At 35.5% G+C, this 13612-nt stretch overlaps 1 protein-coding gene across 2 annotated transcripts in view; it reads right to left on the minus strand.

The window, feature by feature from the left end:
- Window positions 1-3854: 3854 nt before the first annotated feature.
- The window catches only part of LOC120413806 (zinc finger protein 395-like), a 113225-nt gene continuing 103467 nt past the window's right edge, over window positions 3855-13612 (minus strand). For both annotated transcript variants that reach the window (XM_039574772.2, XM_039574765.2), the window contains one exon: window positions 3855-13072. In XM_039574772.2, the coding sequence (XP_039430706.1) occupies window positions 12626-13072 (447 nt within the window). In that variant the 3' untranslated portion in view covers window positions 3855-12625. The remainder of the gene's footprint in view (window positions 13073-13612) is intronic.

Raw genomic sequence — 13612 nt, forward strand, 5'->3', positions numbered from 1 at the left:
TTTACCTTTTCAAATGTATATTTTTGAACAGGGGACCATTCATAAACCACTTGGACATTTTTTTTTAATCTCAACCCCCCATCTCCTTGTGGGTGATGTGAGAAAAATCGGAAGCCCCCCCCCCCCCCCACCATAAGGTGTCCATGATGGTCCTTAGATATAAACGCATTTTCTATATTTATTAGGGTGGGTACGTTTTTCAAAAAGTTCTCGGATCAAGTTTTAGTATGGTTCCCCTTGTAGGGCATGCCCATAGGGACTTTCATGCCAAATATCAGCTCATTTGGTTGTAAACTGGCGGCGCGCATCAGGGTTAAAGTTTACATGGGAATTACTATGGGAAATTGGAACTTTTTGTTCAAACGCCCCTACAGGTCTGGGAAAATCACGCGCCAACTTCTGGTATGGTCAGGCTTAAGGGGAATGGTCTGGAGAACACTTTTCCCGAAGAGAGCATATGGATTCGTTGTCCCTAGACCTGGCGCATCGGCAAACAATCCGATGTCTTCGGAATCAACGGTTTTCCCTCGAAAAGCAGCAAATTTTCCTTAGCATGCTATGAAAGCTTGATGAACACCGCGACGCTATACGTCAGGCAGCTACCACGTGGTTGAAATATATGCAAAAAAAAAATACAAATTTGCTATGCAAAGATTCTGAATTCTACTAAATAATATCAGGATTACTCGAAATGATCATTTTCTAGTAAAAAGAAGGTTTGCAATTGAATATTCCAGCCGTTTCTCACCCACGTGGTAGCTGTCTGACATATGGCGTCGCGGTGTTCATCAAACTTTCATAGCATGCTAAGGAAAATTTGATGCTTTTGAAAATTTGATTGCTTTTGACATCGGATTGTTTGCCGATGCGCCAGGTCTAGGGACAACGAATCCATATGCTCTCTTCGGGAAAAGTGTTCACCAGACCATTCCCCTTAGGCCTGACCATACCAGAAGTTGGCGCGTGATTTTCCCAGACCTGTAGGAGCGTTTGAACAAAAAGTTCCAATTTCCCATAGTAATTCCCATGTAAACTTTAACCCTGATGCGCGCAGCCAGTTTACAACCAAATGAGCTGATATTTGGCATGAAAGTCCCTATGGACATGCCATACAAGGGGAACCATACTAAAACTTGATCCGAGAACTTTTTGAAAAACGTACCCACCCTAATATTTATCCAAAACGCAAGATTTTGAAGGATTTTTGTGTTAAAAATGTAAATAAAAAAGATTTTTCAGCTTTTTTTTTGTTGATTTTAATAAATTCTAAATTTTAATTCATATGACTTTGATTGTTAAAAAAACAAATTTTATTGAAAAGAGCAGAAAACACTTAAGTTTAATTTTTAACATTGATAAATAATCGCATCAAAAGTTTCAAAGATATCGTCAGTTGAAAAATAATGGCTAATTAGGTGACGCTGGAAAAAATGCCTACGGTATGCCCAAAGAAGCCATTTTGCATCATAAGTTCGCTCATATAATTTTCCATACAAATTTGACAGCTGTTTATACAAAAATGATATGTGAAAATTAGAAAATCTGTATCTTTTGAAGGAATTTTCTGATCGATTTGGTGTCTTCGGCAAAGTTGATATGGACTACACTGAAAAAAAAAATATTTTTTATTTTCTGATATGTTTTAGAGGACCTTAAATGCCAACTTTTCAGAAATTTCCAGAATGGGTAAAAAATCGTTGATCGAGTTATGATTTTTTGAATCAATACAATTTTTTTCAAAAAATCGAGATATCGGTCCCAAAAATTTTTCAACTTTATTTTTTGATGTAAAATCGAATTTGCAATCAAAAAGTACTTTAGTGAAATTTTGATAAAGTGGACCGTTTTCAAGTTAGAGCCATTTTAAATAACCTTTTGAAAATAGTCGTAGTTATTAGTTTTTTTTAATAAGTGCCCATGTCTGCCCACTGTCGAAAAAATATTTTCAAAGAGCTGAGAAAATTATCTATATTCTGTTTTTTTTAACTTTGTTGATACATCGAAAAATGAAGTAGAAAAATTTTTGCGACCAATATTTCGATTTTTTGAAAAAAGAATAAAAGCAAAGTAATTTTCGATTGAAAATTTTATTATTTTTAATCTTAAAACTAATTTCAAATGCATATTACACTAGTTTAGTTGTTTTGCAATCATAGTTTTCAAAAAATGTAAGATTTGACGAAAACAAAAATCTTTGCGTAATTTTTTTTTTGCGATAGTAAGCATCAAAATTTTTCAAAAATTCAACAGATTTTTAAATCAACCCAAACATGCTAAAAATGATTCTAAACGCAGGGGAATGCATTTTAAATTGATTTCAGCTGATTGCGGTTCAATTTTCATTGAAATTTTGAAATTTTTTAAAACATATTTTTTTGCCCTCTGATTGTTCGGGGCAACTTTGATGGAAGGGGGGGGGGGGGGAGGGAGACAAAAACTTTAAATAAAATTTGTACCAGCATCAACAAAATTCAAATTATTTTTAAATAAATTCAAACAAGCTCAAAATGATTCTAAATAAAACGCAGAGGAATTCATTTTAAATTTCACTTAAATTTTCATTAGAATTTTAAAGCATTTTTTTATTGCCCTTGATTTTTCGAGCCACTTTGTACAGTGGGGAGGGTTGGAGTAACAAAAGCTTTGTAAAAAATATGTTATTCTTTGTAGCTTTGTTAGGGGAAATATACCCATTTTAATCACTCTAAGCCGTTTGACCTCTCATCACTTTTGCCGTTTTCCGATATAAAATCGACATTTTTAGATGGTTCAACAATGGTGAGTTGCTTGCTCACTTTTATTTGAGCTATTTATATCTATTGAACAGTCAAAAAATTTATGAAAGCTGTAATTCATGATCAAAGTGCTGATAGGCTGATAATAGATAATAGGCTGAAAAAGGGTATAGTTCCCTTACTCCAATTTCAACATTTTGTCTGCCTGAATCAGATAATAGTTAATCAGATTCGTTATCAAATTGTCATGAATTGAATCCCGAGGTGAAAGGTTTCTAAGTGCAATTTGAAAGATTTTTGAAAAAAATATTTGTGTCGTAAAATGGGGAACGAAATATGAATTAGCAAAAAATACCATGGAAAAGTTTAAAATTAACATTAATTTTGAAAAACTATAACTCAATTTACGAATGGTCAACGGGCCATTTTATATGATTATTCGCGGGCCACAAAAAACCAGCTCGCAGGCCAACTTTGGGCATCCCTGCCTTAACCTTTCTTTTGTAAGAAAGACAAAATTCAAAAAATTAAAAGCGTATTTTTGGAATATAACTTTAGTGATTAAAAATGAAATAAACAATCAGGAAAGCCATAATCATAACCTACAACTCTTCGGAAGACACCAGTTCAATCAGAAAATCCCTTTTCAAGATACATACTTTTGAGTAGTCTTATGTCGATGTCCATAGGGCTTGGACAAAGTTTCAACCAAATGAACAAATACAAAGAAAAGTTTAGTTGCGAAAACGTAGAGGATTACTCGGGTGTAGTAAGTTCAATTGAAGTTTTAAAATCAAGCTAAAAAAATCCAACAAACTTATCAACATTCTGAAATTTAAGTGTTCTTTTGTCTAACGCATTTGAACGATTCTCAAGGCTGTTTTTATGTGACTTATTTGAACGAATCAGATATGGAAAATGATTTCCTTCGACATATGAACAACGCAGACAAAGTTTAAATGTCAACAATCATGCGTCTCCTCCAAACGACACTAGGCAAGTAGTATCCAAGGAGACGCATGGTAGTTGACAATTTTCAGGCAGACTTGATTGAACCGGGAACATTCGCAAATCAAGGACTTTCGGATAGCAGTTTCAAACAGTGAAAATAAAAACATGATGTGCTTTATCTAATACCGTGTATATATTTATAATATGTATAATATTGTATTACTTAAAACTAAAAAAAAAACTGTATTTTCCATAATCGATTTCAAACGCAATCATCATCCACATGTATGCATTCGCCATCAACTTTTTTGTGTGTAATCTTCTTCTTTCTATTTTTTCTCTCTTCTCCATATCCATCTCATGATCCATCTTGCTTCATCTGTTTTTCACGTGTGTCTGTGTTTTTGTTTGTGTTTTTTTGGGGGGTTGTGTGGATTTTTCTTTATATTTTGTGGTTCTTGTAATCCCGTTTAAATTTCTTCGAGTTATGGTTTTCTTTGTGGGCTTTTTTTTTTACACATTCTTACAAATTAATATGCTTTTCTTTTTACTCTCCCTTCGTACGTTTGAGTGGCGTGTTATTTTTTTCTTCAAAAGTAAAAGTTTGCCTCGCGAAAATATATGCGATCAAAAAAAAGGGACAAGACAATTAACCAGACCAGCAAATAAAAAGTGATATTTACATCGAAACCGAAATTTAGAAGGTGGGAAAAATTGGAGGGGGGGAATCAACTAAACGCTACAACTAAAAGCTATAAGAGAAAACAAAAAATATCTTCCTTCTCGTTTGATTAACCTTTGCTTCCGTCTTGTACACTATTTATATGTAATCTGTAATCTGTAAAAATTACTCTTGTTTCTGTTTTTTTTTACAATCTGCTGCGTCTGTGTTTGTGTTTGTTTGAGTGTTTGTGTGTGGTTTGCTTCGATTTCGTGTCAAAAGCGATTAGATTTAGAACACCTTTTGAGTGGTTCTCCGCCCCAGCCTACTTTGATCCGGAGGTGGCAACCACGACGGCGCCATTGCCAGAGCGACCAATCCGCACGTGACAGCCGGCAGTGTTGCCAGGCCGCCATGGCAGTTTCCACAGGGGTGGGGAGGCCGAATGGTTCAATTGTCCTAAATTTTGCGTTCGGGATTGGTCGCTGCGGCGCAGTGTGCCGTTGGTTTGTTTTTGTTTTGAAATAACTGTCAAACAGGTGAAATCTAATGGTCATTGCGTGTTTTTGTGTGTGTGTGTCATCGCTTGCTTAGTTCTTTGCCTTTTGGGGACCTGCCCCGGGTGCGTCGTCTTTTGATAGATCGGTAAAGAACAAAGATTTTTGTCGGGTTTGTTGTTGTGTGTGTTTGCTTTGTCTATTGTTTTTTGGGCTTTGTTTTTCATTTTTAACTGATTTTTTTTCTGATGTTTGCTTGTGTGTTGATATTTATATTTTTTCTATGTACATTTGCCATCTTTGTGATGTGAATGGTTTTGTTTGTTTTTTTTTTGTTTACTTAGCGCATTTGTGGTGTATTTTTTTTATGTTACTTTGTTTTGTTTGTTTCTGATGTGTGTTTTTTTGTGTGGAAAAGGGGGTGTAAAATTATGCTAGTTTTTCTCTGATGGTCTAAAAATAAATAAATAAAAATTATGTTAACAAAAAAGAAATAAATGTATATGAATATAATCTAAGATTGTGTGTCTATGTGTGTAAAATAATTATTCCCTAGAGACAAATAGTATATATAAATGGTAGATTTTCTCTGCTCAACTTTATCCATTACGTTTTCTCTTCATTTCCTGTCCTTACCTCTTAATATGTTGGTTAAACTTACAAAATAAAAAAAATCAAACACGTGAATAATTGCTGAAATTTAACCATCCTTTCTCTTCTCAAGGCAAAAGTTAGAACAAAAGTACGAACAAAAAATTCTATTTGCTTAAAACGATACATAATCTTAGGTATAAATGGCCCATAAATAAGGTAAAATAGTACACAATCTTGGCGCGTGATTTGCTTTGTTCACAACTGAAAACGGAAACAATGCTTTCTAATTCGCACTTGTTTTCGTTTCCGTGTGTATTTTGTTTGTAACTTATCATAATGAGAAAGACATTGTAGTGACTTTACTGTTAATATTTATAAGAAATTTTTACTTCTTGTTTGTGAATCATCTTACTTAAGGGGGGATATTTTTTACTTCATGTCAATTGGAACAAACAAAAAATTGAAAAAATGAAAATTTTTGGGTCGGTAACCAAAACAAAATACTGAAATTACTCTTCTCTGGCCTTACGTTTCTAGCTTCCGAAAAAACACTTTTCTCTCTACTCAAAACAATTCTCTCTCAACAAACGGCGAAATCATCGCGAAACTTTCAAAACCCTGACTCATTCTTCCCTCAATCACGATATTTCCTCTCTCGCTCTCTCACTCTCATTTAAAGATTTATATACTCAAACACAAGAAAAAAACAAACAACGCACTCTCTATTCTCTATCTCCTAACTCTCTTTTGCTTTTGTGTATATTTCGCCTCTCTTGTTCTTCTCTCCATCGTCTCACAATAAAAACATTCAAGTCCTAGAATAATTTCATTTCGCTCTCCCACTCTCCTCGCTCAACGAGCTAAACGGAAAACGGCTTGTGGGATAATCTGGGTTGTTACGCACACACACGCGCTCGCGTGCCTCTCCTAGTAAAATTGCTTACTCTGAATTTTTTTTTTGTTTTGAAAATTGATCATAAAAAAACGCAAATTTCGCCTTTTCCCAAAACCCACGTTTGGAACTAACTTATTTTACTGGCTTCGATTGGGAGCAGTGCCAACGCGCGAGAGAACAATAGCCGCTTGCTCGTGAGAGTGACAGTAGGTGAGCGTCGCGCTCTCTCGCTGCGCGTCGCCTACTCAGTTGATATCATTGCGCGGGTTGAAATGGTTGTGTTGGTGTGAATTTATTTGGGGAGTTTGACGTGTGGTGGTAGTAGCGCTCTGCGTTAGTGTGTGTGTGTGGATTGGGATGGTATCGAACGGTATCCATTTTGATTTATCTTTTCTATTATGTTTTTTCTTGATTAGCAGCTCATAATTGCTGCATATTTTACCTTCAAAAGCGTAACAAGAAGAAGAAGAGCTTGTAGTTGGCTTCGGTTATCAGTGAGTTTTTTTTGCGCGCGTTTTCCTTTTGCAAAAACACCTATTTTGAATTTACGATCATATTTTTTCTGACGCCATTTTAGTTATTTGGGTTTTTTTCCTTCACCATTCAACGGTGTATGTATTTGTGTGTTCTTTTTTTTTCGTGAGAGAGGTTCAGTGTGATTCCTAGGTTTTGCAAAAAACTTGCAGCAGTATTACGATGTACCCACGATGTTTACCCAAATACAAGTTGAATTACTTTGTACATATAAATAGGCAAAAATTAGTCTTTCATTTTATTTATGTTTTTTTTTTCTCATTATCTCTCGTATGTGTGTGAGTGTGTACGTTGTTGTTGTTTTGATGTTATTCTTCATTGCAAGTTTTTAAACAGTGTTCGGAAATGTAAATCTGTTGACCGCTTTTAGCGTGTAGTATCGAGGTGACAGATGCTCACCTTCACCGTTGCGCGCATTGATGCGTAGCATCAAGGCAAACATGATGCTAAAGGTAAGCAACGCTTCAAAACGCGGTCAACAGCGAGTAATTTTCAGTCCGGTTTTCTGCTCCATTCGAAGAGGAAACAAATCCAAAAGAAAAAAACACTTAAATCCGGCCAGCAAAAACTATCGAATTTTGAGTTGTTTTTGTTGTTGTTTACTGTGCGGTTGTGTTGCTTTTTGGTCACGATTGTCACGATTGTTGTGTGTTGCTCTGAGGGACTTGCTGAACGCACGTGGTTTTTTGTTCAACCATTCGATTGCTTTTGATTTTGCAGATGTTTTTTTGTTTGTTGTTGTTTGGTGTTGTTTCTCTTTCTCATATTTGCGAACATTTCAACTCGGGTACAGAGCTCTCAGTCAGTCAAATTGCCAATTTTGGTTTGAGTTCCGTAGTTTTTTTGTTTGCTTTGTTTTGATTATGATTGAGTTGTTATTGCCTAATTACTTGATACTTAATTTTTGTTTCGCAAACCAGAAAGGGCAAACCGAGAAGGGTGTTTCGTGTTCCGTTTGAAATCGTAAAGGCCCTAAATTACATCGCGCGGTTTAAACGTAGCAGGGTTGGGGATTTAGTAAACAAAATATTACACGACGATTACAACTGCTACTTGGTTGGTTTGGAGAGATCATTGAATGGTTAAAATGGTTACCTTTTTCTTTAATATGTACTCATATTTACGTAGGTTTGTTCCTTACAGTTGGATTGTTTTCATAGTTCTCCTACAATTATCGTCTTGCACGAGAGTCTTCACACGAACCAAGGTGTTTGTATCGAAAAGAAAATCGAGTTCGACAACAGACAGCTGACATTTGACAGCTGCACACCTTCAACGCGAATCGCCTTGATCCTGCTCGAATCAATGTAAACAACAGCTGAGGTGTGTACCTGTCAAACTCAGCGCTGCACGCTTTCGACCAAGCGTCAAACGGTGCCGCCCAAAGTATCCACCCGGAAGGTAAACAATTAAATAAATAAACAAAATATCACAGTGCGCTTCCTGCTCTTTCTAGCGGGGAGGATCAAAGAGGCAGCATCGGACCGTTGTCCGTTGAAAGAGGGAGGGAGTTAAAATTTCAGCAGTTTTGTCACGCGCGACTAGAATTTGGCAAATAACGCTTTGTTTTCTTTTATTTTGCGTAACGCGCGCGCGCGCGGGAATGATAATAACAACAATAACAAAACAAAAGTGATTGTGACGCGTTTCGTCGCCACCACACCTCCCTTTGTATCACAGAGGAGGAAGCGCCCTCACGCGGAAGCACGTGATTTCACCCATCGAAAAAGGAGTTTTTGACAGCTCGGCCGCGCGCTCACCTTTAGGTTGGCTCACCTTGCGCGCGGAAATTCGCTGTAAACACAAATCTGACGTAAACAAAACGTAACAATCAGTGAGGGGGTGAATTCGGTATCACAATGTTACACCTGTTGTTGCTTCTTTCTCGCTTCGAACAACGCCTTAGTTCTTGTTTTTTTTTTCTTTTTTTTTCGCGGCTTCGAAAAAGGTCTTACGCGTAAATTATACCCTAACTTGCAATTTTCCCCGTCGGAGTTAAAAAAGAGTACTCCGAACAACTAGCTCACACTGCGTTTCGAGAGCGGACTTAAACTTTTCAACTTCTCGCTTGATTAATATGTTTTGTTTTTGGAAAACACGTCAATTATTTACTGTTTCTGTTGTTACACACATACATATCCTTGCACAATAGTATCGATAATAATATTAAGAAGGGGGGACTTACTTGTTTTGTTTTTTTTTTTTAAATTGCACACGCGCGTGCTTTCTCATTTTTCTTCACTTTAACGTTATTGGCAGTGGTTTTATTCGCTTGTTTTACTCACAAATTTTTCCCCGTTTTTCCCAACGTTCAATGGTGTAAGAACGTTTAAGAGTTAATAATGGGTTTGTTTTTCCTTTAAATCTGCTGCTTATCAATAATTTCGACGGCGATGAAAAATCGTGTGTTTAGCTTATTTTGATGTTTTAAACTTTCAGCAGCGAGCGCGACCCGTTTTGCGTACGGTCTGTTCTGCTGGTCTGATATGACGTCCGGAGTCAGTGTACTCTTGTTGACTCGTGTTGTTCATTGTTTTTGTTTTTGTCTTGCGCCCGTTTTTGTTTTGTTTCGCGCGTGTTTTGGTTTTGTTCGATTTTTAAAACTAAATCAGCCTTTAAAAGTCTTGTTGCATTTTTTTAACTTTACGGTTGTGTTTTGTTTTTATCTTTTACTTTTTTCGATTTTTTTTGTTTGCTGTTATTACTTTGAGTTTTTTCTTCATTCTTATCATTTTTTAATTCGATAAAGAGATAGACAATCATTCAAAAGCCAACTTGTTTTTTTTTTATGTTTGTTTGCGTTCGTTTTCAAACTTTTTTTTTCCATCGACTCGATTCCGAAATGTGCACACTTATTGAAAAGGAGCCCAAAATTGGGTTAATTTAACGAAATTTTCCTTGCCAAAATTTGGTGAAAAATTACGATTCTCTGAAAACCAATTTAAGGTATGTCAATTTTTGATGAAATTTGAGTGAACTGATTAAATTTTTGGGCTACTTTAAATAAGCGTGTACGTTAATGAGGGATTTGTTTTGCGATCAAGGTTGTTGACGAATATTTGTTGATAACAATATCAAAATATTTTTTTAAATTATAAAGTTTAAAAAAAAAATCTTTGATTTGAAAATAATAGCATGTAATTTTTAAATAAATTCCAAATTTGAAACATAATTTATTTTTTATTTTGCGCTTTGAAGTAACAAACAAAGAATAATTATCCGTGGTATTTAAAAGTACTCATATTTACAAAAAATATAGCGTTTTTTTAAATTTTCCTTGTTAAAAAACCAAAATTTTCTTTGAAAACACTGAAATTTTCGCACAGTGCTGTAACTTTTTGCAAATTCTCAAGTTATTGTTATAAAAAGACAATTTTATTGGTCTTTATTTAAAATTCATGTACTCAAATTTTGGAAATTGAAAACATTTTTTGTATGTAAATTTGAGATTATTTTCATTAAATTAATATTTTTAACAAATTTCTGGATTTTTTCTGTAATTATGAAAATACTTTTTTTTTTGATTTTATGCGATTTTGAAATTACGCAAATGTCTGGATTTTTTGTAATTTAAAAAATACGAAAATTTATAAAATTTGTAATCTTGTTACTAGCCAAAAAGAACAATTTCCCACAAATCTTCATCAAGCTTTGCCAGAAATTAAATTTTATTTATTTCTGTGCTTGGTACTAAAATTTGGTAAAAATATATCAGTTTTTCGATTTCCTATAATTCAATAAAATTGTTCAACATTCCCAAATTGTCTTGAATGTATTATTGTTTTTCTTTGGATTTTCATAAAATTGGTAATGTTTGGTAAATTCAGTAAAATTCAGTAAAAAATCATTTTTAAGATCGCAAAATTTGTTTTAAAAGCAAGATTTTTGCTTATTTATTGTCTGAAAATCATTCGTGTTATTAAAGATTCCGAAAATTCTCACAAAATATTGTGTGTGTGTTTTCTATAAAGTTACTCTAATAAAACAATGCAATTTTCAAGTCAAACATAGCCATTTTTCCATGGATTTTTACAAAATCATGTTTTTACAAATTGCTGGATTTTTGACAGGATACAGAATGTATTGAAAATATTCATTTTTTTTTTCAAATTGAGTGTCAAACTAAAATAGAAAATTTTGCCCCTTTTTTCATTAAAATTTAAAAATGCAATCTAATAAAAAAATATTTTTTTTTGTAATTAAAAAAAAAATCCGTTAAATAAAACACAAATATGATTTCTCTTACATTTTTTTAAATTTCCACAAATCAAGTACTATTGCGATGTTTTTTTTTTAATTAAAATTGTGCAATATTGTTTTCACAAAGTATAAAATTATCAGAAAAATATTTTTTTAAATTGTCAATATGAGTGCCAAACAAAAGCAAATGTATCATGCATGGATTTGTATTTTATTGTTTTTTTCGTTACTGAGTACTACATTTTTCATAAAATAAAATATTTCTTGAATTTTTTTTTATATTTTCAATGCGGTGTTTTAATTTTTTAATTTTATAAAAGATTTTCTCTGCAAAACTTTTAATGAAAAAAATAATTTAAACCGAAGACAAGTTAAATTAGACAAGGAATTATTAAAAAAATAGATATTTACTGAAATTAAGAATTGAACATGTTTCCATCGAATAACAACCTTGATCGTGATATTTCCGTTCAGAATTTCTTCATCATTTACCGGAAATGATGATGAGGGGTGGGTGGTGTTAGAGGGGGGGAGAGGATCTTTTTTAAAACGACTAATATAAAGAGTACAACATTTAGCTTAGCACGTGGTTAGGCGCGGTTCTTAAAAATCAACAAAAAAGAGTAGTGTGTATTTACTTGTAGGCGGTTGAAACAACAACAATGAAAGTGGATTTGTTTGTTTGTTTGTTTTTTTTTGCTCTGTAAATTTACAGATTAGTAGTACGTTAGCAATGGATTTGTTTGTAACAGGTTTTTTAAATCACATTTTGGTCAACTTGAAGCCTAAACATGTTTTCATTACATTCTGTGAGGTTAAAAGACAACGAAAAAAGACACAGATTTTTTTCTTCTTTGTTGCGTGTGTTTTGTTTAACAAGAGGTGCAAAAAATGCGGTGGCGGCGGTAGCAGTTGGTAAATATAGAACTTTTAACACTATTGTTTCGCGCTGAGTGATTGTTTCGTATGAGTGTGAGTGTGTGTTTTAGTTTTGGGTGTGTGGTAATATAAAAATATGCTCCTTTCCAACTCACACGAATGCTGCTCTTTCTTTATCCTTTTCTCCTTTCGGTTAGTTTGTGTGTTTACTTTTTTTGTCACTGTACAATTGGTATCGACTGTCGTCACACATGCGCGGCCGCTTCGCCAAGAATATAAATTACTAACATTATTACACTCAATAGATCCTACAAACTATCTCTTTACGAATTGTTTTTCACGTTTTTCTTACTTTTTTGTTATTTTTCTTCGTCGTCGTGTGTCAAGGTTTTCCTCTGTCTAACAGAAAAAAGAGTGAGTCTCTTTCCCGCTAAAATATATCACGTTAAACTTATTTACACATGCGCTCACGCACGCACTCACTCATTCGCCCGATCCAAGCATGCCAACCTTAAACCATCCCGGCACGCAGAACCGTCGCAGCAGGCTGCTGGTGGTGACTGCCATGGTGATGGCCGTGGCTACTGTGATGGTGATGCGTCAAAGTCGGCGGCGTCAAAGAGGAGGTCATCGCAGTCGGCGGCGGCGGCACCTGGGACGATGCCTTGCGCGACTTGGATCAGTCCCCGAACCGGCTGCAGGCCTTCTTCCACTTGCACTGGGTGCACCACTGCTCCTTGTGGTCCATGCCGTACACCTTGCGGCACTTTTTGTTCTCGCCGCGGGTTCGCCGGTTCGGCGACAGCGGGGACCGGTTCGCCCCCGCTGCGGCGCCGGGACTCGTGCCGGGCGCCACGAAGCCACCGTTGAGCGATTGCGAAGACGAGGACGACGAGGACGAAATGATCGAGGACGACGACGAAGACTGGGTGTGGTAGGCGGCGGCGGCGGCCACGGACGCTCCCCCTGGTGAAAGCTGGATCTGGCCGAGGTGTTGCGACTGCTGCTGCTGGTAGTGATGCTGTTGCTGCTGCTGCTGAGCTATTTGGTTGGAGTAGTTGGGCGACGGGTACGGGTACGAGGCCGACGGACGGGGCGACAAGCGAACGTGCTTCTGGGGGGAGGTCTGCGGAGAAGAAGGGCGTGCGTTAGACAATTTGTATAGATCTCTAGCGAAATTGTAAGTTTTTTCAAGCTCTTTAATTTTAATTAAGCCTCATTTCCAGCCCAAAAATAATAGCTCATAAAGCTATGGAATCACCTTTCAAAAACCAAGCTTCTCCATTGAATCTCCCTTTTTAAGAATTAATCCGTGGAAACGCATTCATACCCGAAATTTGAGCACAGTTCTTGCTGGAAAAGAACCAAATTAAAATTGCAACAGAGAGTTCAATGTTTACATTTTGCTACGAAAAATTTCCAGTTGCTGACATCTTTTTGCCAAAATGAATTGTTTTCCTGCTAGCTCAGAATATTAAACAAATCCAACCCAATAATACAAACCCCAAAAAGGATTTAAATTGATCTGAAAACATTCAATCCTAGATGGCATTCGATTTTGATGTTAAAAATAACAATATTAAAATAACAGCAATTTTTTCCATAATGATATTGTCTGATTTCCTATAAAAACCTTCCATGATATTTCAATAATATCTGCGAAAAT

This window comes from Culex pipiens, chromosome 3, assembly GCF_016801865.2.
Source record: "Culex pipiens pallens isolate TS chromosome 3, TS_CPP_V2, whole genome shotgun sequence".
Classification (NCBI taxonomy): Eukaryota; Metazoa; Arthropoda; class Insecta; order Diptera; family Culicidae; genus Culex; species Culex pipiens.